Raw genomic sequence first — 27,567 nt, 5'->3', positions numbered from 1 at the left:
CCTGCCCTTCACCCCGGCCTCTCCCTACAATCCCCGCTCTGACCCCAGCCAGCTGGTGAATTCCTCACACCCCAGCCGGCAGGCAATTCACCCATGTTTAGTGACCACGGCTCAAGAATGGAGCGGAGCCAGGACCCGAGGCGCCCACTGGGTCTCAAAGCCAGCGCCTGCCCCCTTCCTGGGGCCGCGTCGCCCCCTGGGGGTGGGGGGCAGAGGTGCAGTGGGCCCGCTCACCGCCAGGGGGCATCTTGCGGAGCGGCCCTCAGGGACTCGGTGCTGAAGGAACGGCCCCAGTCCCTGCCCCTGGGCAACAGGCTGTCCCACCCCTCTCTGGGCCCCCACGCCCTCGCCCGTGGAACGGGTACTGGCGACAGAAGACATCGGGCAGCTCAAACCCATCGTCCACGGGGCCTCGCCAGGTGGCATCAGCAGGAGAGCCGGTTGGGTGGGGAGAAGGGGAACAGGAGGGTCTGCGGCATTCTGGGAACGGCACACGGCCAAATGCTAGAAGATCCAAAGCGTTGTGGCACCCAGCCACCAAGACCACAGACAGACCGCCACATGTCCACAGCTGGGCGACAGACGGGCCGGGCTCTAACCGCTCTGTGCTCACAAGCCTGGGCAGCTCTTCTCAGCACAGACTCCACAGAGACCCCAAAGCTGTGCCTTGTTCTCCTTCTGGAACCACACGACTCCCCATCAGCTGGACTAATTCTGGGCACGAGGGAAAGAACTCTTCTCTTTCCCTGGGGGGGTTCTGAGCTGGGGGGTACCATCACGCGGAGGCCGGCCGGCCCAGCGCAGCCCTGTCCTGGTGGGGTGCAAGCCCAGCTTCTCCCAGTCCTAGCTGGGGGCTCTGAGCAGCCTGCCTAACCTCTCTGTGCCTCTACGCCTCATCAGAGGCCCCAGCAGCGAAGCCGGCCAGCGCTGTTCTAACGAGACGGTGCCCGTGAGGCCCGAGGTCCAGGGACTAGCTCGGAACAGGTCACGTGACGCAAGCTCCAGTCCTCAAGGTCTCCTCTGCCCGGAGCTGGAGGCTTTATGCAAGACGAAAACCAAATTCGTTGCGTGTTCAAGCCATTAAGCTCCTCCTGAGATGAGGCCCTGCGTTCTCCAAGATGCTAATTTTGTTTTTTTTGTGTTGCCTGAAAGGGAAGCAGCACGCCCTGAAGCCAGAGCCAGGCCAGACGGGAGAGAAGGGCCAGGCAGAGGCCATGCCTCGGCCGCAGCGTGTTTTTCTCATCACCTGGGAACCCGAGCCAATCTGTGGAAAAACAGACCGCAGAGATGCGCAGGCGGGAGGCAGAGGGACAGCGGCAGGTAGCAGGAGACAGCCGCTCAGGCCAGCGGTGCGGCGCTCCAGCCAGAGGCCCGTTCTAATTAGAGCTGCAGAGAGCAAGGCCAGCCAGGAAGACCGCCCCAGGGTGAGATGCCCTCGCCCGCTCGTGGGGCGGGCGGCTCCAGCAACGAGGCCCCCGCCGAGGCCCGAAGCACCACACACACACACACACACACACACACACACACACACACACGGGGCCTCGCTTCCCGACTCCCAGGGGCACGGCGGTGCTCGACTGAACCCGGGGGCTCCCACCTCCCTCCCTCAGGCCTGGGATGCACCCTCGGGGCCAGGCCGCAGTTCATGGCCCTTCCCAGGGCTGTGGAGCGCCCCGCAGGCTGCCCTCTGAGGCCGCCTGTGTCCCTGAGCAGCGTACGTGCCCCGAGCACCCCCAGGAAGGACAAAGGATCTGACTTTGCTCACCGTACCTGACACCAAGCAAGGAGCCTGCACCTGCCCCCTGCCCCCAGGACCCTCACCCGGAGTAACTCAATTTAGCAGGGGGGCTGTGGAGGGGCGTGAAGATACCAGCTCCGGCCCCGGCTCGGACACCTACCGTGACCTGGAGCAAAGGACAAAGGCCCTCCCCTCACTGGGCCTCGAAACCATCTGTACACTGAGGGTGGGAGATGAGCTGGTCACCCACAGCCCTTCCCGCTGCATCCGGCAGCCAGCTGACCCACCTCAGGCCCAGGATGGAGCAGAGCATGACCTTGTGGAGTGGCCACGGACTGAGCACTGGGAGGGAGTGAGGCCGGGCTGTGGGGCTCGTGTGGGCGTCGGGGCCAGCATCAGAGCAGCACGGCCGTGGGCAGGGAGAAGCCCGGTGACGTAGTCTGCCCTCCACACAGCCAAAGGGCTGCCGGAAAGAGGATGGCGACGGTGACTAGGATGGGGAGGGGGAGGGGGAGGAGGGTGGGGGTGACGGTGGCGGTGTGGGTGACGATGACAGGGACGATGACAATGGGGATGACGACACAACACGGGAGGACACTCCCATGGACGTTACTACAATCCACCGTCACTGCAACCCTCGAAGTGGGTTTTATTCCTCCCATTTGACACTTTTGACACGTTTGAGGAAACGGAGTCCCCGAGAAGGTCGTCACGCAACTTCAAGACATGATTCAACTGCCTCCTTCCAAAAGACATTTTAACACACGTGGGATTCTGCAGCGTGGATGTGTGCATGTGTGCATGTGTAAGTATGCCTGCCTGTGTCTGTACACACGTGTGTGTGAGTTGGGGTGTGTATGTGCTTAAGAAATCTCTGAGCTGCCACCGTGTTCAGGGGTCTTCTGGTCCTCCCTCTGGCTCCCCAGATCCCCCACTGCCAGTTCACCCAGGATACCTGCGGACCCCCCCAATGACCACGTCTGGATCACCCACCCTCCAGTGTTCCTTCCTCCTGCAGGTGTATGTGACCTGTCATCAGAGGAGTGAGGGAGGGGGAGCATGGCCTCGGAGCCCCCAAGACTCAGGAGTCTTGGCTCTGCTGTGACAAGTGTGGGGCCCTGGTCAAAAGACACCCCCTTTTTATGCACGGAGGGGGTGCCCGAGGCAGGGGCCCAGAGAGAGCCTTCGACGGACACTCTCTCCTAGGAGACAGGTGGCGGTTTGGGGGTTAGGACCCTTCCCCCAAGGCTATGTTGCATCACCCTCTTTTCAAGAAAAGATTTTGAACAAAATGCTCACGTCTTCGCAAGCACAAGTAGCTGCACACAGACTGAAGGACAGATGCCGTCGTTAACCGACAAGGGCAAAACCCTCAGCCCGTGACCACAGGGTTACTGGTCTCACACCTGAGCTGGGGGCGGGTCTTTCAGCACAAAGGTGCGCTCGCCCCCAGCGGACTCACTCCTGGGGATTCACGCGGGAGGCAGCCTCTGAGTCGAGACGCGCATCTGGAAAGAATGGGCCCCAAACCACAGCCCAAGCTGCTGAGCCCGCCTTCTCCTGAACTGGAAAAAGCCAAGTATTTGCATGTCACACAGGGGACATCAAGGGAAAGGTCAAGAGACGAGTCTCTGGCCGCCAGCTCCCCCGGAGGCCTGTTCCTTCAGAGGCCAGAAAGAGGAGCCCCCCCAGGGTTTCAATATGGAAAGTGAGCTTTCCTGAGGGCAAAACAAAGATCTGAACCACAGACACACCCCCTGACAGAGAGCTCTCTTCCTAAGCCAGCCTCGCAAAGAGGAATTTTCAATCCAACCATCTGCTTCCTGAACTTCTGTCCACCTGGCTCCCAGATCTGGAAAAGTCCGAGGCGGTAGGAACTGCACGAGTCTGGAAAGTCAGGGCCAAGGACACAGGACCCCGGCACAGACAGTTCCTGGACGCACGTGGCCAGAGACACCACTTGGATCAACGCGTCCTCGGGCCACACCGGCCCCCGGCCAGCCAGTGCTTGGGAGCGGGGAAGGGGCCACCAAAGGGTGTGGAGGGCGTGGCTCGAACACAACTGCGCCCCAAGGGGCACCCGGGCTCCACAGAAGGGGGGACTTGAAGCTCCGTGGGGCCAGAAGGGAAGCTGAGTGTGGGGTTCCTCACAAAGTTACACTATCTGCCCCGCGAGCCACCTCTGGGTTTGCAACCAAAAGACCCAGACGCCCGTGTTCACGGGAGCATTTTGCCCGACGACCAAGAGGTAGGAGCAGCCCCAGCATCTGTCAGCGGAGAAGCGGATAAACACATGGTGGCCCCCCTGCAACGGTGAGAACCCCCACCCTCAGAAAGAAATGAGGACTGACCCGGCGCACCCCGAGGGTGCGAGCCGACACAAGAGGACAGACGCGGTGTGACTGTTCCGGGGGTCTGTCTGTGAAGCCGCACTTGGGGGAGGTCGGGTGGGTGCCGTTGACGAGACCGCACCTCGGCCTCGCGGGAGCCCGTCTGCAGCCTCCCTGCCTCAGGCGGCGTCCCCGCGGCCAGGCCAGGCCAGGCCAGGCGAGTGTTCTGGGAGGATCCCTGGGAGGGGACGATCCCGTGAGTCCTGGGACAGTCCCGAGATTCTGGCCACACGCCAAGCACCCCTCTGTGCCCTGTGACGCCAGCACGGCAGTGTCCGGAGCACAGGGGGCACCCGGCCGGTCTGGGCCGCCACAACCGAGCTTTCCTGCCCCCGACCTCCACCCGGCTGCGCCCTACCTGGGGACAGTCACCCCATGCTACACGTTGGGGCCTCCCCGGACGACCGTCCCAGCACAGCCTCAAAACTTGCGGGCGTCTGCGTTCCCTTGACGGACACTTCGGGGGAGGCCGGCCCCGTGAGGCAGGACCTCGTCCTCTGCTCCGCCGCCCCCAGCACCTGCGCGCAGCCCAGCACACGCTCTGCAATCGCGCCCTGACCTCCGTGGAGCCGGACACACAAACTCGGGGTGACCTCCGTCTGTTCGCCTCTTTCACCGTCAACTTTATCAGGTCAGGGGCCGAATGACGGGTGACAGCTGGGTGCCCCGGTTCAGATGAAGTCGACTTCGGCGGCAGCCAGGGCACGCTGCTCACACCCTTACCTCCTGCTGTCACCCTCACGCGGCCGGGGATGCCACGCCCTCAGCCCCACCCACCACCCTCAGCCCCACCCACCACGGCTCAGGCGCGGACCTGTGAGAACGCAAAGCTCACGCATGCCACGCCCTCAGCCCCACCCACCATCCTCAGCCCCACCCACCACCGCTCACGCAGGCTCCAGGCTAGCGCTGCTCTTGCGTCCGGAAACACACGAGCAAGGAGAAGTTCCTGGAGGTGACGGTCACCGCCACCGCGGTGCTTGATGCGGACCAGACCGGGACACCGAGGCCCAGAGAACAAAACCAACCTTCCGTGTGAGCTGGGTTTTGGGGGACAGCCCAAATCACGGCGCCCCGGAACTCCCGCCCCACACTCGGGGACGGGCCCGACCCGGTGACGACGGGGCCAGCGGCTGCAGCACACATACAGGTCAGGTGCACACGCCGGCCGGGCTCCGGCAGCAAGGTCCGCCCCGCACCGCCCGGCAGCTGCGTGCCCACAGCGTCTCCTCTACCCAGAGCGGCGCCTCCTCCCCCCCCACCGATCTGGCCGCAAAGTGCCAGGACCCCGATGGACCCAGGCACGGTCCATCCCTTCCCTAAGGACTGAAACCGGGTAAAAATGGACGGTGGGGGCGCCTGGGTGGCTCAGTCGGTTAAGCGTCCGACTTCGGCTCAGGTCACAATCTCGCGGTCCGTGAGTTCGAGCCCCGCGTCAGGCTCTGTGCTGATATCTCGGAGCCCGGAGCCTGCTTCCGATTCTGTGTCTCCCTCTCTCTCTGCCCCTCCCCCGTTCATGCTCTGTCTCTCTCTGTCTCAAAAATAAATAAGCATTAAAAAAAAAAAAAAAAAAAGAATTGACGGTGGTCTGTGTGGCCGCTGTGGGGAGCGTCTGACCTTCTGCCCGAGGGTGCGGAGTCTGTCCACAGAGACGAGCCAGGGTCCTGGGGCCATCTCCAGACGGCTCACCTCTCACTCTGGACCCCTGGCACCTTCTGAATTTCGACCCGTGTGAACGCACCATCCAGTCAGAGCCTGGGTTTAAATCTGGACTGAGTTCTTGATGTTTACATTCAAGTTAATAAAGCTACAACTCCGAGTCATCTGGTCCCACCTGGTGACCGAGGACCTACCTGCCAGGTGGACACCTCCACGAAGGCTGAGAACAGGGGACTGTCTCCAGTTCTGGAGGCCAGGAGCCCAGAATCAGCAGCAGCAGCAGCAGTCACAGGGCTTCTCCTCGGAGCAATCCCCCCCATGCTCCCCTCTTGCAAGGACACGAGCCTGCATTTAGGGCCTGCGGAGGGTGAATCCCGGACCACCTCTCCGTGTCAAAACCCTCCTGGGGCGTGAGCCCAGCTGGGGGGCCCACGTGGAGAAGTGGCCTCCCGCCCTGCCCGTCACGCCCCCACGTGCTTCTGACGGGTGGACATCTCAAATGCCCCCGAGACACTCCCAGGACACGGCGCCAGCCAGGCCTCACCTCGGAGACTCCGGGAGCGCCCAAGGTGTGGGCAGGCCTTCCCTGCGGCCTTCCTGGGTGACCAGCCTGTGCCGTGTTGCCAAAAACCCTGGAAAACGCACCGGCACCTACGGAGACCCTACGCCCCATCTCTCTGGCCCAGCTCCTCTGTGGGGGGCCCATCCTGCGTAAACACCGCTCCTTCCTGTCCACCGGGGCATGATGGCATCCAAGAACCGCAAGCCTCCCAATGACCCTCTCTCTCCCCGCACGGTGCGGCGCTCAGCAGATGTTAACCATCCCAGACAGTCACGCGGAAGGACCCACCAGCGTCACAGAATGAGGCTGCGAGAGGACGTTCTCTTATTTTGTGGGTTTGCATGTTGTTTAGATTCTGTATAGGACTGTCATCAGAACACTAGGTTATCGAACCAAGAAACATAATTCACCAAAAATGGAAAAAAAAGAGAATTAAAACACTGCACAGCCTTTCATCCACCCCGAGGAGCTTAGCTCGAAGGAAGAAACAGACACAGAGGAGAAGTAAGGAAGTTATAGCAACTCCACAGAAATCCGTACAATGAGCCCTGAAAAAGGCTTTACTGACAAAGAGGGATGTCCGTGACCTCGTAAGCATGACAAACTCGTGGAATGTGATCCTATTTTGTGACAACACGGAATTAGAGTGCACACTTCAAGTAAACCCTCAAGGATCACCCCAAAACGCTCCCAGTCCGATTTTCCCAACTATGTGTAGGACCTTAATTCCCAAGCATGGCACCCAGCCCGTCACAGCTGCCGGGTGCCCGTCCCTGGACAGACCCCACCCACGGCCATTCCTGCGGCCCTTCTAGACCATGTGACTGACATCAGCACCTGGTCAGTCACGTTCCTGGACCCCCGAGCCCTGCCTGCCAGTCCCATCTCCCCACCAGGCAGTGAGCTCAGCCCAACAAGGCAGATCCTTGTAGAAGTTGCTGGAAGACTAGGCCCCCAGTGGTCAGAGCGAGGAGACCCACAGTGTCTCTTGACGACAAAGTCACATGGAACCCGCAGATCCTAACCTGGTATGCAGAAGGACAGCAGGTGCACAGGGCACATTATTTCTGGAAGCCGCCCATGTTCTGTGAGCACATGCTTCCAAAAGCATGCTCTGTGACCGGGTCCCTGGGGTTCAGGGCTGGTGGTGACCAGCAAGGCCTCCCTGGAGGGGTGTCAATCCCAGCCCCGCCCCTCCCAGGTTCCTACCTTCTCTCATTGTCATCCAGGTGAGCAAACAGCACATTCTTGGAGATGGCCTTGGCCAGCGCAGTCATGGTCTTGTAGTCCTTGGGAATAACCTGCAGGGGAAGCCAGCGGAAGTCAGACGTACGGGCACCCCTGAGGGTCAGGGCTTGGGGCCCGGCCCCTCCCAGCACCTGAGGGACCCTGAGAAACCATGACGTGGCTGGACACAGAACGGTCCAGCCTTCAGCGTGTTACTGCTGAAGGACCGCAAAGACAGACAGCCCGGAGTGTGATCCCGGAATGGGATGTGTATGTCACCATCGCTGTAAGCAGCTGGAACCAACATGACGAAAGAAAGGGAGGACAAGAAAACACGGTGATCTGAGAGGTGGCCTAAGAACCTGGAGGACTTGGGGCCTTGGTGGACTGGCCCTGGCGGGCCTTAGGGACCCCTAGAGGATGCTACAAGAACTCCAGTCCCCTGGATTATCAGTTCTTCTGTTTTATTTCAGTGGCTTTGTTTTTAAGGCAATAAAACACTTGTGTAAATATTTGAAGACTGAAAAAAAAAAACACAACTTGAGCCAAGTTTGGAGCCACACCCAAGGCTGACCTTCACCCTCCGAGGCGGTGATGGGCGGGCCTTGTAAGGGGGGCTCTGCCGATAACTGAGCCCGATGGTGGGCGGGCCTTATAAGGGGTGGGGGCTCAGGACCCTGCTGATAACTGGGTGTGGTGATGGGGGGGGGTGCCTAGTAAGGGGGGGGGGGCTCAGGACCCTCGGCATGGCTATGGGGGCCTAGTAAGGGGGGCTCAGCCCCTGCCAGTAACTGGGCGCGGGGAAGCATCCACCACAGCAGACCTGCCTGGCCAGAGCTCCCAGTAAGCACATGCCCAAGAGCTCCATCACCGACCGAACAGCACAAAGTGCCTGCATCTCACATTACAAGCATCTCAAACGCCAAGATTTCTCCCTCAAAATAAAAGACACCGGTGGGAGGGCTATTTGGGCCGTAACGTGACCCCCTCTTGGAGCTCAGCTGCCAGAAAGCTCTGCCAGGCTGGGGGGTGACATTAGGCCCCAGCACATGTGCGCCTTACATTTAATACCATGGGTCTTCACCCAGGGACTTTGAGAGACGGGACTCAAGCCCTAGAGATTTACTCTTTAAAAATAAGCCTTTTGGGGCGCCTGGGTGGTGCAGTCGGTTAAGCGTCCGACTTCAGCCAGGTCACGATCTCGCGGTCCGTGAGTTCGAGCCCCGCGTCGGGCTCTGGGCTGATGGCTGAGAGCCTGGAGCCTGTTTCCGATTCTGTGTCTCCCTCTCTCTCTGCCCCTCCCCCGTTCATGCTCTGTCTCTCTCTGTCCCAAAAATAAATAAACGTTGAAAAAAAAAATTAAAAAAAAAAAAATAAGCCTTTTATTTTAGAATAGTTCAGACTTGGGGCGCCTGGGTGGCTCGGCCGGTTAAGCGTCCGACTTCGGCTCAGGTCGTGATCTCGCGGTCTGTGGGTTCGAGCCCCACGTCAGGCTCTGAGCTGACGGCTCGGAGCCTGGAGCCTGCTTCGGATTCTGTGTCTCCCCCTCTCTCTCTGCCCCTCCCCTGCTCATGCCCTGTTTCTCTCTGTCTCAAAAATAAATAAAACATTAAAAAAAAATTTAGAATAGTTCAGACTTATGGGAAAAGTTGCCAAAGGCAGTGCCCGTACCCTGCAGCCACTTGGCCCCACTGCTGGCACCTGACCTTGCTCAGGAACACATCACAGCCACGGAACCAGCCACGGAACCAGCCACGGTGCGTGCTGGCAACACGTCCTGTCCTCAGTTTCACCCGAGCCGCTCACCCTGTCCCTGGGCCTCACCCAGGTCACATTCAGTGACTGCACCCTGAGCCCCCCGCTCTGGACAGTTGCTTAGGGCGCCCTTGGTTTGATGACCTGGACGGGTCTGAGGAGTGCTGGTCAGTTACTTTGCAGAACGTCCATCCACCTGGGTTTGTCTGGGATCTTCTCGAGGTGGTAGGGGGTGCTGGTGGGGGGGGAAGACGACAGAAATGAAGTGCCCTGGGGGTTTTAAACGACACTTTCGGTGGTTTCTCATCCCTGATGGTGGGCATGTAACGGGGCCAGAGTCTCAGTGCAGGGGGATGGCACGTTCTGGAGGCAGACGGTGGGGATGGCCGCTCGGCAGCGTGAACGTGCTCAGTGGCCCCGGGACCCAGCTGCCCCCAAAACCCGTGTGTTGAAGCCCAGGCACCAGTGCGTGGTGTCTGGAGGTGGCCCTGAGAGATCAGCACCCTCCTGGCAAGAGACCCCGAGAGCCCACTCTCCCTTCCCCTGGATGCCCGAGGACACAGGAGGCCGAGCGGCTCCCACCAAGAACCAGCCAGCACCTGCTCCCGGACGTCCAGCCTCCAGACCGTGAGCGAGCGTCTTTGCACCAGCTATGCAGGCTCACAGAGACAATAAGCTACGTTGTGTGTATTTGCCTGATTAGATTTCCTAAAAGGTCCGAAACTAAAAATACCAAGAAAAGAAACTAAAACTGAGGCTAGAAACACACAAGACGGAAACGACAGAGCCCACGTCTAAGGGCAGGTGGGGGGTGGGCAGGGGGCGCCGGGCAGGGGGCCAGGTCGGAGGGCAGGCAGGGGGCCGGGCACACCAACAGGCACAGGGGCACCACGTGTCCTCGTGCTCCAGAGCATGTCCTGACTCAGGCACACCTGCTGGTCGCCGTCCCCAAGGGAGGGACACTGAGGAACAGCAACATGGAGGAGGGAATTCCCACCAGGCGGCTCCGAGGCCAGGCGCCAGCCTCCAGGGCATAAAGAAGTCTAGGAGGACAGGGACCACAGGATCGGGATTCGGGCCCCTCCACCCACACCCTGTGAGCTGCTGTCCCATCCCTCCCTGGAACACGTGGGTCAGGAAACCCCACAGGAGAGCCCACGGGCATGACCGTGACCCTGACCATGACGTTGCCATCACACCGGCCCCTCCCCGACCAGAAGGGAGCGTGGCCGGAAGCCGGGACCCTGAGGGCCCGGGCCGGGTGGGGGGAGGGGGCCCACCTTCCTCACGTAGGACACGGCGTCCTCCTCCGTATACACCTCGGCACTCACACCCCCTCGGCGACGGCGGGCTTTCACCACCGGGTTCGGCGGGGTCGGGGAGACCTCCTCGTCGTGGGAGTCTGACTTCTGCTGCGTCAGAATCTGTCTGGTTTCCTCCTGTGGGGAAGACAGCGGGCGGGCTCACCCCGAGCCTGCTCCTTCAGCACCTTCCAGGGCTCCCCTCTGATGGCCTCTCCAGGCCGGGAAGAGCCCCCCGCGCCCAGACCACCTCCAAGTCCCCCTCCCCCACCCACACGGCCCTGATGGCCGGGCCCAGGGGGCGGGGGGGGCACGTCTGCTCCGTTCACCCCTGCACCCCCGCATCCCACGCGGGCAGACACGCAAGAAGTGGTGGGCGGATACATAAAAGGAAAAGAAATGTTTTGTTTTCTTCCCTCCCTTAGTTATTTAAATGGTTTACAAATTGTGAGTGCGTGCAGAGGGCACAGAATTCCAAAAGTGTAAAGGAACACGCACTGCACACTGACAAGCAGGCCCCCACACCTGACGCTCCAGCCACCACATCCCCACATCCCAAAATCAGTCTCAAGACCGGTGGGGCAGCACAGACTGAGGTGGGGATCCAAGGCAAGCAGGCCCTCACCTGTCTCCCCACCTACCTAGGACAAGGCCTCCGTCCCCTCATCGGTGAGGGCCACCTTCCCCAGAACACCCACACCCGGCAACCTCCCGGGTCAACCCAGCACAACAATTAATCCGACTTTACCAGGCAGCGACCCAGCAAAAACATGAAGTTAGGAAGGAAACTGAGTCCCACCCACGGTTCCTCAGGGGTTCCCACTGCCCCACGTTCCAAAGCACCCCTCCCTGCTTCCCAGGCAGCCCGTGAACCCTGAGAGAACCCTGAAGCTATCCTAATTCATACTACAGTGTAAATGACTTCTGGAGGCGTTCTTCCCCCAGAGGGCTTGTACTTTCTAAAGACGACGTTTTAAAAGACCCCAGACGGGACTCTGAAGTTCAAACGGGAGGTGTGGTATTCCGACTGGGAACCCGCAGGAAAAAGAAAGTCAAGAAGCTGTCGTCCACCCAAAACCAACACAGTTCTGCCATTATTCCTCGTAGGAGGGCCGCCTGTCGCATGCTAGGTGCTGTTGTCGGGGTTTTGCTTTTCCCTCAAACAAGTTTATTTCTTCCACTAAAAACAAGCAAAGAATACAGAGCCAAGCGAAAGTTCGACACGGCGCACGTCAGCTTTGTGGGACGTTACGTGGCACTTGTGCCCCGGGTGGGGGACGCTGGTGGCGTGGACCACAGGACACGCCCGCCTGCGGCCACCGCCTGGGCCCAAGACCAGTGTTCGCGGGCCCGCGGCTGCTCCCTTACTTCCCCTCCGGTGAGGCCCACAAACCAGGCTCCTTGCGGGGAATTTCAAGGCCTTTAAAGGCACCGTAGCTCTCCACGCACGAGCTGCCCCCTGTGCCCCATGACCTGCTGCAGCCTGAGCTCAGAGCAGAAGCAGAGGCCCCGGCTCCCCCCAGGTGCAATCCTGCCCCTTGCAGGGAGGAGGGAACGAGACAGAGAGAAGATGAACGGGCGGGCAGAGCACCAGCAGTCAGGACAGCCTGGAAGGTACGTGTGCCCAGCGGGCAGGACACTGAGCTGGGAAGGCACTGTGCGATCCTGAGTGAATCCCTTCACCTCTCTGTGCCTCCATCAAGGACTGTTGAAAGCGACTTCACGCAGCTATTTAAAAGTATCTTTAGGGGCGCCTGGGTGGCTCCGTCGGTTAAGCGGCCGACTTCGGCTCAGGTCGTGATCCCACGGTCCGTGAGTTTGAGCCCCGCGTCGGGCTCTGTGCTCACAGCTCAGAGCCTGGAGCCTGTTTCAGACTCTGTGTCTCCTTCTCTCTGACCCTCCCCCGTTCATGCTCTGTCTCTCTCTGTGTCAAAAATAAACGTTAAAAACAAAAAAAAAAAAAATAAAAAAAAATAAAAAAAAGAATAAAGTATCTTTATAGAACCTCCAAAAAAAGGGTTAGCAGATGGGTGGTACGCATCCTCCCTCCCCCCTCCCCTAAATGATGGTAACATTAAAGCCTGAGTGGAGGTGAGTCCGCACGGTGAGGACCACGGGGCATGCCTCCACAGGTCTCTGGAAAACAGGACAGCAAGCTGCCTGGCACTCAGAGCAAGCCACACGGAGGGTGTGCAGGGAACAGGGCCCCGGATCCAGGGAGGGAGCCTCCAGGCAGACAGGGGGGCCTACCGGGTTCGTGGGCAGCCACACCCTGGGGAGCAAGGGCCACCGGGTCCGTAGGGAGCCACACCCTGGGGCGCGGCACCCCACCCCCCAACTCAGAAAGGTGTGCAGAGGTGAGCTCCTCCTTTCCTACCACCGCCCCTTTTCACGTCCCAGTGTGGAAACCCTCAAGTCCGTAGGGTAGCAGAGGGAGTGACAGACGATCACCAAAATCCCATCACACATCTTCAACAATCATCAAAACAGGGCACACCTACTTCAGCTCACCTCCACGCACTCCACACGCACGCACGCACACATGTAACACGTGCACGTGTCCATGTGTGCAACACACACGTATACATGCATGCACACGTGACACCCGATGATGTGTGCACATGATACACACGATATATACACGATACATGGAACGCGCATATGACAGACATACAACATGCACACGTATAATACAGGTACACGTAACACACGTATACAGTATATTCACATACGTAGCACACACATAGTGCGCGTGTGCCTAGGACAACATGTATACAAGGTACATGCACCTGTGATAACACACGCATACAATGTACACGCACACAACACACACAGACACGCATACACGACATATACACACACATGCGTACACAGCTCTGCACGTGTAACACATACGTGTATACAAGACACACACAAGACTCCTCTGACACACGGGAGATGGAAGCAAATCCCGGATGTTATGAATTTCATTGAAAAGTTTTCTTTTTTGGGGGGCGCCTGGGTGGCTCCGTCGGTTAAGTGGCCGACTTCGGCTCAGGTCATGATCTCGCGGTCCACGAACTCGACCCCCGCGTCGGGCTCCGTGCCGACAGCTCGGAGCCTGGAGCCCGCTTCGGATTCTGTGTCTCCCTCTCTCCCTGACTTTCCCCCATTCATGCTCTGTCTCTCTCCCTGTCTCAAAAATAAATAAATATTAAAAATTAAAAAAAAAAAAAAGATTAAAAAAAATTTTTTTACATTTATTCATTTTTGAGAAACAGAGTGAGACAGAGCGTGAGGGGGGAGGGGCAGAGAGAAAGGAAGACAGAATCCGAAGCAGGCTCCAGGCTCCGAGCTGTCGACACGGAGCCCGACGCAGGGCTCGAACTCACGGACCGCGAGATCATGACCTGGGCCGAAGTCGGACGCTCAACCGACAGAGCCACCCAGGCGTCCCATGAATTTCATCTGAGACCTTTTAGTATGTGCCTCCTAAAAGATGACCTTTAAAAAACATCGAGCCCCATGTCCTCAAGCTACATGAGCCGTTGTGACCACAAAGCACCACTCGGCTACCCCAGCCTCTGGCCACAGAGCTCAGGGGCTGACGTGGGGCCGGGGCCAGGGATGCGCCCTTCAGGGCCCAGGCTCCGGGTGCATCTCGGCAGCCCTGCGGCCCCCTTGAGAGGCTCGGGTGCGGCGAGGGGGGTCCAAGCGGGAAGGGCGGGGTTGCACGCAAGAGACCGGCCAGAGGCCACCTCCTCAAGGGAAGCACTGTCAGGGCCCCCCCTTCCATGGGGCCGTGGGCATCGCTGTCCTGGCACCAGCCACTTTCCATGGATCCAGGGGCTTCCAAACGCAAGGCCACTCGGGGAGGCGCTGGGCGGAAACGGGACCGTTATTTCTGGACGGCACCCCTTCCCCTCCTCCTCGGGATTCCAGGAAAGCCTCTGGTTTTCCAGAGCCCCCTTCCTGTCTCCTGCTCTCACGCAGATGAACTGTCTGGGTTGCAGGATGGTCAAGGGCAGGAGGTCAGAGGAATCTTCACAACAGTGTGGGAACGGCGATTCCAGAAAGCTCTGCGGCCAGAACCTTCCCCAGAAATGCCTGACGCCGCCCCAGGGACCGTCCTTGCTCTGCCCCGGGGCCACGTTCTCCCCAGGCCGCATATGACGTTCACTGTCTTCTGACCATGATTTTCCGGCACGAGGGGCAAAATGCGGCCTTGCGGCCTCAGGAGAGGACATTCTCTTCTGAATGTCGGGAGGCGGGATGTCGGGAGACTTTCTGGAACTGAGTAGACGCTGCTGAGAAGCCCACGTGCCTGGGACCCGGCAATGATGGAGTCATCCCCTCCACCCCATGCTCCCCCTCTCTGGCTGAGGACACAGCCTGCCGGTCCCTTTGAGAGGCCTCCTGGGGCAGCGGACCACGCCAGCCTGATTGCCCATGCTGGTCCTGAACACCCCGCAGGAGGAGGGGCCGCTTCCCGGGCGGTGGCCAAGTTGGCGTTTCTGGACCTCCCCCCAGGGGGACTGACCCTTGCCTCCCTGTCCCCTCCGACCGAGGGAGAGCCGTGGTACTTGGGGACCTGCGGCGTCCAGGACAGGGGTCCATGGTGCCACCCCTGGACCAACCACAAGCCCCCTCCCAGGGCTGCAGCATCTCAGAGCACGAGGCAGGCCCCGAGGCCAGCCATCCCCACCTACAAGGCAAGGAAACCGAGGCCCGGAGAGTGCAAGGGGCATGTCCAGGGGCACTCGACCTTCAGTGGCAAAGAGAGGAGAGAAAGGTGCAGTTTCAGCCATTTATTGAGCACTTTCGGAATACCAGCCCTCATACAGAGAAAAAGGCACGGTTTGTCACGGAAGGTTTCGATCTAATAGGAAAGATGGGTCCAAGTCTGACACAGAAACGGGCTGAGCCATGAAGGGCTGGATACAAGGGCTGTGCAGGCAAGGGGGCTCCTAGGCCACCCCTGGGAAGGAGGAGGCCGGGAGGGCTTCCTGGAGGAGGGGCCTTCTGAGCCCGCCCGGATGAGACAGGCCGAACCCAGGGGACACCGTGGGTGGCTGGGAGCTCAGCCCCCCACCTCCCCAGGTGCCCTCTCCGGACCTGTGGCAGATTCCCGTTTACACGGTCCCTTCTTTGTGCAGCCACCTTCCCAGATGTCCATTTTATTCATCCCCAGAGTCACCTCCTTTACCGTCTGCCGTCACCTCCTCCATTTCCGTTTCATTAACTTCCGCTTTATCCTTGTTATTTCCACCGTGTGGCTCTGTCACTCACCCTCTTTCCAACCTCCCAGGCCACACACCGTAGCGGCTTCCATAGGCTCCCTCGAAAATTCAGAGGGCAGCTCTATTTGGAAACAGGACCTTTGTAGACACAGGTGAACATGAGGTCTTGGTGTCCTCGTAACAGGAGGAGGATCTGGACACACGGCTCAGGGCAGATCTCACCGTGAAGACAGAGGCAGAGGCCGGGTGATGTGTCTGCACGTCAGGGGCTGAGAGCAACGTGAGGCCGGGACGGACCCGTGTCGGGACCACCAGGAGGAAGTGCCCGCTGCAGCTCTGAGCTTGGGCTCCCGGCCTCCCAGCCGTGGGGCAGAAAATTCCTGCTGCTCGCGGCCCCCCAGTCTGTGAGGATTTGCCCTGGTGCTATAGGAGTTGGAGACACATGGTTCAGTCATTCCTAATCTCAGTGTCCAGTGAAGCAATAATTTCCCCTCTAAAGACCGACTGGGGGGCGCCTGGGTGGCTCAGTCGGTTAAGTGTCCGACTTCAGCTCAGGTCACGATCTCACCGTCCGTGAGTTCAAGCCCCGCGTCGGGCTCTGGGCTGATGGCTCAGAGCCTGGAGCCTGCTTCCGATTCTGTGTCTCCCTCTCTCTCTGCCCCTCCCCCGTTCATGCTCTGTCTCTCTCGGTCTCAAAAATAAATAAACGTTAAAAAAAAAAAAAAAAAAGACCAACTGGGATGCTTTAAATGTCACTTAATTCTAAATATCTCGTAATTTTTTACTATGACAATCTTCTTCCACAAATTACGCAAACGCTCATTACTGGTTTCCAAGCGTATGCGGAGGCTGGCTTCCTCCGTTTTCTCCCGGTTAAGCACTTTATTAATGAGAGTGAAACAACTTTATTGGGTTATGGTCAAACAATATGGTTTTTGAGTAAGAAAAAGATTTGACCTCATCGGGGGATGTACTTGATTGTAAAATTCTGATTTACACACCCCTTTCCAGGATCTCGTCAGTTGCCTGAGCACACACTGACGCGTCCCAGAAAGAACGTAAGTCAGTAAGGGCGCAGAGCCGACCTGGGGCCCTGACCAGCCGTGGCCCTGCTGCCTCGTGCAGTTGGGTGAAGGGCAGCGTGCACGCCCAGGGCGGCACAGCGGGGAAGTCCTGGGCTTCCTGATGTGCTCCCAGATCCGGCCCGGTACCTAGAACGGCACCTGCCACGTAGCTGGTGTTCAATAAACATCTGTCGACTAAGTGAGTAAGTGAATAAAACCTTTTTGGAGAACTGTCACCACAAATCGATGGGTACTTCTAGGCCCCATGAATCTATCTCTTAAAATATATCCAAAGGAAGCAATGAGAGGTGTCAGAGATATCTGTACTAGAATGTTCTCTGCAGTGTTTCAACAAATTTTTAATCCAGCTAGCAGCAAGAAATTGCTTGAATCAATTTAGAAATATCTACGTAAGGGGCGCCTGGGTGGCTCAGTCGGTTAAGCGGCCGACTTCGGCTCAGGTCATGATCTCGCGGTCTGTGAGTTCGAGCCCCGCCTCAGGCTCTGTGCTGACCGCTCAGAGCCTGGAGCCTGTTTCAGATTCTGTGTCTCCCTCTCTCTCTGCCCCTCCCCTGTTCATGCTCTGTCTCTCCCTGTCTCAAAAATAAATAAACGTTAAAAAAAATTTTTTTTTAAATAATTTAGAAATATCTACGTAATAGAATACTCTGGCCTGTTATATCATGTTTTTAGTAACATTTAACGGTCACAGAGATGATCACAGGGGCGCCTGGGTGGCTCAGTCGGTTGAGCGTCCAACTTCGGCTCAGGTCATGATCTCGCGGTTCATGAGTTCGAGCCCCGCATCAGGCTCTGTGCTGACAGCTCAGAGCCTGGAGCCTGCTTCAGATTCTGTATCTCCCTCTCTCTCTGCCCCCTCCCTCGCACGCGCGCGCGCTGTCTCTCTCTCCCTCTCTCAAAAATAAATATTAAAAAAAAAACGCAGGAGTCAAAATTACATACAGTTAAGGGAATGAAAACACAAGCCACAGACTAGGAGAAAATACTCAAAAACGCACATCCGCTAAGGACTCGTGTCCAAAATGCTCGAGAAACCTCATAAGGTCAACAAGAAAGCAAACAACCCAGTTAAACACCAGGCAGGAGATCTGAGCAGAAGCCGGGGGAGAACGCGTGTGGGAGGGCAGGCGCGCACGGGCACGTGCTCCACGTCGTGTGCCGTCAGGGAAACGGGGAGCAAGACAGCAAGGAGAGGCCGCCACCGCCTGTCAGAAGGGCCACGGCCCACAGCACGTCACCGCCGGGTGCTGGCGGGACGGGGAGCAGCGGGGACGCAGAATGCCGCGGCCGCTCCGAGAGGGACGCTGGTGTCTTACAAAACCGAGCACGGTCTCGCCGTGCGGTCCTGCAGTCACGTTCCAAGATGTGAGAACGTGCGTGCTCGCAGACCTGCACGCGGAGGTTTGCAGCGGCTTTATCCGTGATTACCGAACCCGGGCAGCAACCGGACGCCCTTCAGTGGCTGGTGGACAACCGTGCTCCATCCGGGCGGTGGGGTTTTACTCTGCCCCGGAAAGAAGGGAGCCGCGAAGCCAAGAACGACGCGGAGGCACCTTCGATCCAGGTTACCGCGTGAAGGAAGCCGGTCTGGAGAGGCCGCACCCTGGGTGATCCCAGCCGAGTGGCCTTCTGGGAAAGGCAGGGCCAGGGAGCCGGTTAAAGATCAAGGGTTCAGAGGGAAAGCGGGAGGCATGAATAGGTAGAGCTCGGAGTTTTTAGGGCAGCAGCACTAATCAAAATGATACTTTGACAGATATGTGACATCAGGTATCTGTCAGAAGCCACAGGACTGTGGGGCACAAGGAGTGACCCTGATATAAATTCCGGGCTTCAGTCGAGGGCGGCGGCTCTCACCAGCTGTAACACGCTCCACTGACACAGCGGGACTAGTGGGGAGCCGCACGGAGCGGGGCGCGCGGGAACCCTGCGGCCCTAAAACTGCTCCCACAAGATAACACCTGTCCATTAAACAGGAGTACCACTTAAATAACAATAAAAAACGAAACAGGAGTAAATCTAACCAAACACGTGAAGGAGCTGTGTATTAAAAATATAAAGGGGCGTCTGGTGGCTCAGTCAGTTGAGCGTCCAACTCTCGATTTCAGCTCAGACCATGATCCCAGGGCCATGAGATCGAGCCCCACGTCAGGCTCTGCACTGAGTGTGGAGCTTGCTTGGGATTCTCTCTTTGCCCCCTCCCCACTTGCACATACCCACTCTCTCTCTAAAATAAAAATAAATAAGTAAAAATTAAATAAATACAAGTTTTCCTTTCATTGACATTAGATATCAAAGACCTAGATAAACGGAGAGCTATTCTGGAAAGTTAGCTGCAGGGTAACTAGAAGATTCTAGATTGTGGTCTATTCTCCTTAAAAATAAATAAATAAAAGTTAAATAAATACAAGTTTTTCTTTCATTGACATTAGAAATCAAAGACCTAGATAAACGAAGACCTATCCTGGAAAGTTAGCTGCAGGATAACTAGAAGATTCTAGATTGTTGTCTATTCTCCTTAAACTGATTTACGTATCAACGTGAACCCACTCAAAATCCCAAGAGAATTTTTTGGTCCATGTCACCAAGATCACGCTAAAACACGCCTAAAAAGGAAGAGAAACCGGGGTGGACAAAACAATTTTGAAAAAGAACAATGCAGGGGCGCCTGGTGGCTCAGTCGGTTGAGAATCCGACTCTTGGAGTTTGGCTCAGGTCATGTCACAGTTGTGACACCGAGGCCCACATCAGGCTCTGCGCTAAGCAATGAGCACAGAGCCTGCTTGGGATTCGCTCTCTCCACCTCCCTCTGCCCCTTCCCCAAATCGTTCTCTCACTCTCTCTCTCTCTCAAAATAAATAAATGAACGTTTAAAAAAAGAAGAAGAAGAAGAAGAGAAAAAGAACAATGCAGGGAGGCTCATACTACCCGACTTCGATCTTCACATAACGGCAGAATGATCCAGGGGCGCCAGGGGGCTCAGTCGGTTGAGTGTCCGACTTCAGCTCAGGTCATGAGTTCAGGGTTTATGAGTTCGAGCCCCACGTTGGGCCCCGTGCTGACACCTCGGAGCCTGAGCCTGCCTCAGATTCTATCTCTCTCTCTCTCTCTCTGCCCCTTCCCTCTCTCTCTTTCAAAAATGAATAAAACATTAAAAAAAAAAAAAAAAAGAACGATCCAGAGACATGCCCCCAGCACATACGGCCAGCTGATGAGGTCAAAGGTCTGCCCAAATTCAGTGCAGAGTTCTTCACACAAACCTAAACACAAAAGCACAATCCACTAAAACAAATACCTTGAAAAACCAGACTTCAGAAACCAGAACTTCCACTCTGTGAAACACACTAGTGAGAAAACCAGGCAGACAGGCTGAGGACGGACTGGAAGGAGGTGTCTGCAAACCAGAACCTGACGCAGGACTTGCATCCATGCACAGAAGGGCACGACTTGAACACACGGAGTTTCCAAGCCCAACAGTAAGAGAAGGACCTGGTAAGAAAATGGACGAGGAAAAAAAAAAAAAAAGAAAGAAAATGGACAAGAGCCATGAACAGGCACTTCAGTGAGGAGACAGGCCAAGGGCAAGTAAGGGCATAGGAAGAGCACGGGAAGACGCTCAGCGACACTGGTCATTAGGAAATGCAACAGTGGCCTGAAGGGCCACCCCATGCCCATTAGAATGGCTAAACTTTGAAACCTGATAACATCAAGTGCTGGCCACGTGAGGGCCAGGAGCCACCGCTGGTGGGAATGCAACCCGCCAAAGGATGAACACACTGTGCTCCGTCTACACAGCGGAGTGCAGTTCAGCAAAATAACTCAAACTCAGGACACTCACAAAACCTCGAGGAATCTCAGAGGCGCTTCGTTAAGTTAAAGAACCCAAGCTCCTCGAAAGGCCACATGCCACGTAGGACTCCACTGACGGAACATTCTTGAAAATGCAGAGCTTCGGACACTCCAGTGGTGCCAAGGGTTACAGGTGGGGGATGGTCTGACCAGCACGGGCAGAAAGAAATGGGCGGGGGGGGGGGGGGGCAGACGAGAGAACAGCGGCACCTTAGGTCTGGGCCTCGGTTACGGTGGCAGGAACACTACGGTCAGAGCTCATGTGGTTGCACAGCACACAGCACGAGCTTCAGGGCATTTAAATTCAAGGAGAATTTTAACAGGTGAGCGGAGCGGGCTTACCCGTGCTGCCGTGGAGCGTCCCCTCGAGTGACCCGTCGGCGGGGACGGGCCAGGCTCAGGGCAGCGTGCCCACGTGCAGCTCAGCCCAGAAATCGCACCCACGTTGCCCAAAATGCGTAACATCCTCCCGAGAAATCTCAGGCAACAGAACCAACAGAGGTGGGCTCTGGGTGGCAGGGGCGGTGGGGGTGAGAGACTTTTAGCTTCCACACCTTTGACTCTGTGCCATACGCACATCACTTTTCTGGGCTGCCTCACTGGCACGTGCATCCAGTAGGGCGTCCTGCTCTGAGAAGCTGTCTTGTCCCCCGCCCGACGCGGGGCCTTAACTGACGGTACGGGTGCTGTCGCGACCGCTCTCGTCCCTGGGCACGGCAGCAGTCACCTCGGAGCCCGGAAGGCCTGGCGGCTCTAAGTGCCGGGGAGCAGGCAGGTCGTGATTCCAGGCGACCCTGCCCCTCTGGGTCCCCCGGGTGTGCAACGAAGCAGTCCGTCCGTCAGGGCCTCTGTGCGCCACCAGAATGGCGCCGGTCACCGGGAAGCACGTGCTGAGCTTCCAAACTGAGCGACCAGAGACCCATCCCGTAGCCCAGCGCCCACCCACCGCCCTCAGGAGCGGGTGTCTGGGTGGGATGCCATTTACTGCCACGGATGTCTCCCAGGAGAGCTGCCCCTTCTGAGCTGTGTCCGCTCCTTCCAAAAGCAAAACGCGTGACTTGTTAGTTTTTACTAAAGACATAGCAGTGAGCCTGGCCGCTCGGACTGTGTCACCACCGCCGAACCGGTATCCGGCGTGGGGGGTGGGGGGGCAGGCACGGCAGAGAGGTATCGATGTCCACAGATGAGCACAAAACAACGGTCATAGAAGCCAATGTTGGTGAGGATCTGGGAATTTGGCACGAGCCACGCGTGTTAGGGAAACCACAAACTCATCTAATTCTGTGGAGTAAACCAGGAACGGGGCTCTAGAGCTGTAAAAACACGCAGACACACAGACCCCAGAGCACAGGCCCTGACTGCAGCACAAAGGCACAAAGCTGTTTTCTGAAGGAAAAAAGAAAAAAAAAAAGAAAGAAACTGAAAACCACCAAACACGAAACAATGCAAACAAAGGCCACGACATCCACGTGATCTTATGGCCACAGATGCCATAACGGTGCTACTGAGAACATCAACGCATTTGACACCACTAAAATGGACACTTTAAAACGTTCAAGGGGGCACCTTGGGGCCTCAGTCAGTTGAGCGTCCGACTTCGGCTCAGGTCACGATCTCATGACTCATGGGATCAAGCCCCGCGTCAGGCTCTGTGCTGACAGCTCGGAGCCTGGAGGCTGCTTCCGATTCTGTGTCTCCCTCTCTCTCTGTCCCTCCCCCATTCATGCTCTGTGTTCCTCTCTCTCTCTCTCTCTCTCTCTCTCAAAATTAAACATTAAAAAATGTTTAATACATTTTAAAAAATAATAAATAAAAATAAAATGGTCAACAGACTGAACTTGATATCACGTACATTTTACTACAATAAAAGAACCCTAACAAAAAGTCAAACCAAAAGTGCACGTACGTGACAACGACCCACGTCTGCACGTGCACGTGTCTGCCGCACAGCGGGAACAGTCCTCGTGAAAACGCAGGGTTGGTACGTACGTGAACGGTAACAGGTGTATCTTTATGGAGGGAACTCTTGCTTACAGCGTCTAAACTCCATTCTGGAAAGAACGAACGACTTCATCGCCCACGATCTTCTGAAAGACAACATCTTGGAGAAGCTTCGGGGCCGTGTCGTCAGTGCATAAGGACCGTCTGGCCCCCTCAAGTCTGGACCTTAGAAGAAGCACCTGCTTAAATGGCCCGCGATGAAGTCACTCACCGAGGCCCGAGGCCCGGCCAGGGCAGCGCCCCGAGAGCTGGGCCATCCTCGCCGCCCTGTGCCGGGCCTTTATTCGGGCCGCACAAACACGCTGCCCGCTCGTCACACGAGAAAACTCCCCCTCCGCGGGCGTCTGCCTGCTGTCCACTCACGGAGGTCTCTGCAGGGAGCAGGTGGCCTGGGACTCCACCCCTCCCCCAGCCACGGGCAAAGAGCCTTCCTGCTCCCATATTAACGAACGCTGGCTGAGCGAGTGAGACTCCCGTGGGACCTCAGGACGCCCTCAGGCAGGGGTCTCAGATCTGGCACCAGGGACGGACTCCCTAGTAGAGTCACCCACACGTGAAAGCATGCACGTGGTGTCGGAGAACCCGCAAAATCCCCCCAGCACCCGAGCGCATTAGCTGTGGTGGAGAAGTGACAACAGGCCGCAGCCGGGCCCTGAGGCACCGGCTTCTGTCCACGTCTGTCACACACCTCGGAGCTCGTCTGGCGCTGCCTTTGACAAAGACGTGAAGGCTGGTCACCCGCTCTTCCCGTTACCAGTGGCTCGCGGTCTAAGCAAAGCAGCCCTTTGCAGCCGGACTGCAACCCCCCAGGGCACAGCTGTCGGGTTCCCAACCCCAGGACCTTAGACCGTAAGTTCATCTGCAGACAGGGTCTTTGCGGATGTGATCATTAAAATGAGGTCACAGGGTGGGCCCTCAGGCAAGGTGACGTGTCCCCATGGAAAGAGAGAAGGCCGTGTGAGGGTGGATGCAGGTCGGGACGGGAGCACGGCAGGCTGACCCTGGGGGAGGCGTCTGGGGCAGGCCGGGCCCGCGCCCGCAGCCTCCGGGACCGAGTGTGGCCGCCTGGCCTGCGGTGCTTTGACCCGGCGGCCCCGGCAGGCTGACGTGGTGGCTACGGTGACCATGACTTGGCGAGGATACGAATCCCTCGTTGTCAAGTAGTAGGAAAGTGCTCAGTCTCCTCTCCCGACTGTGATAGGCCACCCTCCTCTTCCAGAGCCCGGTCCTCACCTGTCACCTCCTAGGGCAAGTATGATCAGAGCACCTTCCCGCCCCCTGCCCTTTGCCGGCCACCCCCCACCCCCAACGCGAGCTCACGGCCTCCTGACGACTCGCGCTGTCGCCGCTCTCCCGCCCTGCCCGTCTGCTCCCACTGTCCCCTTCTTGCCAGGTGGCACCGCCATTCACTCAGGTCCACGCCAAAGCCTCTTGCCCCGCTCCTACGTCCGCTCTGCCGGCCAGCCCTGGGCACTGAGCCACAACTGACAGCCGTGTTGCCTCCCCTCCGCCCCCCGCTAGATGCTCAACCGTCTCCGGCCATCGCCGCACGTCCCCTGGGGGCCAACCGTCCCCGGTGGAGAACCTCCTCTCCATCGCACGCCGATGCCCGTCAGCCACACCTCCGCGACACGTCGCCTGGCGGGCACCACTTGGGAGCAACCCCAGCAAATGACTGCAGCCCTGACAGTGAGGGTCTGAGGCAAGGGAGGAGGCCGCAGGGACAGGCACGTCACCTGCGGGTGGGCCTGGTGGCCAACACTCACACCCACGGCACCGCTCCACAACCGTGACCTCAAGAGGAAGCAAAGTGGATGAGGGCCACAGGACTGCTGCACGTCAACTGGGAACGACAGCCTTTCAAATGAAAACTGCCCAAGCCGGCTACGATGGGCAGACCCACAGCCAAACTCTGTCAGCGGTGGGCACGTGAGCTGCCACGACAAGGCCACAGCCACCCAACGGGGCCTCCTCCACCCAACAAAGCCGTAGCCGCTCAACAATGCCATCTGGAATTTCCATAATCCCATTTCCAAAAACTGCACTCAACAAACAATGCCACACACAGGGGGAAAAGGCCACGTACAGATGTGTTGGTGTGGCGTTGTTTTCAACTTTGAAGAAAACCACAAACAACTCAGTTGTCTCGTCATGAGGGACAGTGTTGAGAAAACTTCAACATAGGGTCACACACCCAGCCGAGTGAGGTCCGTGAAAAGCACAAGTACGCGATATAAAATGGCATCTATGACACGATAGCGTGGGGAGAGGGGGCAACTGGGTGGAGGGGGGCCACGTATGACTGTTACTCCTTCTTTCTGTTTCTGAACCTTTCAAACTTTCTTTAAAAGGTATGCATTACTTGGGGCACCTGGGTGGCTCAGTCAATCGAGCGTACGACTTCGGCTCAGGTCGTGACCTCACAGTCCGTGAGTTTGAGCCTCGAGTCTGGCTCTGTGCTGACGGCTCAGAGCCTGAAGCCTCGCTTCCGACTGATTCCGAGTCTCCCTCCGCCGCTCGCACTGTGTCTTTCTCTCAAAAATAAACATTAAAAAAAAAATTGTTTTAAAGGTAGGCCTTACTCGAAAATGTTTAACAGGTTGTTTTAATTTTCTTAAGTTTGTTTATTTTCAGAGAGAGAGAGGACAAGAGTGGGACAGGAGCAGACGGGAGGAGAGAGAGTCCTAAGCAGGCTCCATGCTCTCAGCACAGAGCCTGACGAGGGGCCAGAACCCACGAACAGTGAGATCATGACCTGAGATCAAGAGTCAGATGACTGAGCCACCCAGGTGCCACTAACAGACTGTTTTAAAGGAAAGAAAGGAATTCCTTTGGGTCGGGGCTAAGGGTCACAGGAGGCCCCGGGGGGGGGGGGTGGTGACTCAGAGAGGCTTAAGAGCAAACCTGAGCTTCCTCAGGTCATGATGTCACCGTTCATGAGTTCGAGCCCTGCATGGGGCTCTGCACGGACAGTGTGGAGCCTGCTTGGGATTCGCCTCTCCTTCTCTCTCTACCCCTGCCTGGTTTGCTCACTCTCTCTCCCCCTCTCTCAAAAAATAAACATTTTAAAAAATTAAAAAAAAAAAAACAGACCTGAGTCTGACCCCAGGGTTCTATCCACCCTGTGAGACTAGGGCAGGGACAGTTAAGTTAGGTTGTGAGCAAGGGGCCCAGAGGAGGACCCTCAGGTGCCCCCCGGAGAGGGTTCAGGGTGGGAAGTCAGAGGAAGGAGCCCGCCACGGAAGGGCAGGTCGCCAAGGGGCTCGGGAACCCCCTCCCGCTCCGAGCCCGTCCTCCCACCGATGGACCAGGAAGAGGTGAGGGAGACCGTTCATGGAGGAATGAGCCAGGGGGTGGCAGGGTCGCTCCTCAGAAGAGAGGCGTGGGTCGTGTGCACTTCCCCACGCTGCATGCGCCTAAGGGGCGTTTCCCTCTGCGGGCGCCCACCTCCTCCCAGAGGCAGACTGCTACAGAATCAAGGGTCACGTGCACTTCAGACCTACGTCCTTTCATCCCAAATGTCAACGCACCCATAACGACACCCAGTCCCCGTCTCTGTCCCCCTAGTTGAAAACTCAGTGGGCCCCGAAGGGGCCCCTGGGGGCTCAGTCGGTTGAGCGTCCGACTTCGGCTCAGGTCATGACCTCACGGTTCCTGGCTTCGAGCCGCGCGGCGGGCTCCGTGCTGACAGCTCGGAGCCTGGAGCCTGCTTCGGATCCTGCGTCTCCCTCTCTCTCTGCCCCTCTCCCACTTGGGCTCCCGCGCGCCCTCTCTCTCTCTCTCTCTCTCTCTCTCCCTCAAAAATAAATAAACGTGAAAAAAGAAAACTGTGAGTGGGCCCCGTAGGCCATCTTCCCAGTCAGTTCTCCCCAAGGCGCTGTGCCTGGCAGACCCCGAACCGCTGGGAGGGCAGGGGGGCAGGGAGGTGGTGGCTGGGACCTCGGAGCAGGAGAATGAATCAGGTGAGGTCAGCCTCCCGGGCTGGGCCCTGGAAGAGCCGCGGGGCACTCTCCTGAGCTCGAGCTCCAGCAGGTGGGCCCAGCACCCCTGTGCGGGGAGGGGGACACCGGGCGGCACTGACCTTCTCCAGCTTCTCGAAGTGCTCCCGCAGGAACTTCATGGGCCTGTCCGGCTTGGACACACACAGGTGCACGATGCAGTCCTTCAGGACCTGCTGAACACCATGCTTCTGCACATACAGCTCGCACCCCTTCAGGCTCTCGTCCTCCTCCGCCGCCGGGCAAGAGGACGGGGACGCCATGGTGGCCCCACTTCTGGCCTCCTGGGGAAGAAAACCCAGGCCACTGTACACATGCATCTGAAAGGCACCTGGGGTGTGTCGATGTCAAATCCAACAACCCCACGACGCGCAGACGTGCCCCCCCCCCCCACCTGTCACAGGTCTTCCTTTTCAGGAGCTGGATGAGTCGTCAACACAAAGCCTTACCGCGAAGATCTTTGTGGGCATGGGGGAGGATCAACCAGATTTTGTAGATGAGCAAACCCCTGGTCTCCGAGAAACCTGAAGGCGGAAAGTGGGGGCCCTGGGAACCTGAGTGGCGACCATCCCTCCCCCCTTTGTAGGGACAGCTGTGTGAACCGAGGACATGAAGGGGTGCTGCTACAGGGTCGAGGAGCCTGCTTTGCAGGAACAGAAAGAAAACAAGGAAAACAGTTGAAAGCCAGCTGAGGGGCCTTCTGGAAGGATGGAACATGGGGAACAATGGCAGGGCCGCGCAGTTCTCAGCCCGGCGCTGGGGGCTAAGTCACAATGACAGGTCAGG

The 27,567-nt window shown here is 57.8% G+C and overlaps 1 protein-coding gene across 1 annotated transcript in view; it reads right to left on the bottom strand.

Moving 5' to 3' along the window:
• The window catches only part of PRKAR1B (protein kinase cAMP-dependent type I regulatory subunit beta), a 101,596-nt gene extending 74,282 nt beyond the window's left edge, over positions 1 to 27,314 (bottom strand). Inside the window, 4 exon segments of the mRNA XM_032591552.1 lie at positions 7,559 to 7,650; positions 10,612 to 10,770; positions 26,865 to 27,065; positions 27,231 to 27,314. Of these exon segments, the coding sequence (XP_032447443.1) occupies positions 7,559 to 7,650; positions 10,612 to 10,770; positions 26,865 to 27,065; positions 27,231 to 27,251 (473 nt within the window). The 5' untranslated portion in view covers positions 27,252 to 27,314.
• Positions 27,315 to 27,567: the final 253 nt, after the last annotated feature.

Source organism: Lynx canadensis, chromosome E3 (assembly GCF_007474595.2).
Source record: "Lynx canadensis isolate LIC74 chromosome E3, mLynCan4.pri.v2, whole genome shotgun sequence".
NCBI classification, from domain to species: Eukaryota; Metazoa; Chordata; class Mammalia; order Carnivora; family Felidae; genus Lynx; species Lynx canadensis.
The sequence above is the reverse complement of the archived record's forward strand: the minus strand, read 5'-3'. Positions and strand labels throughout refer to the sequence as shown.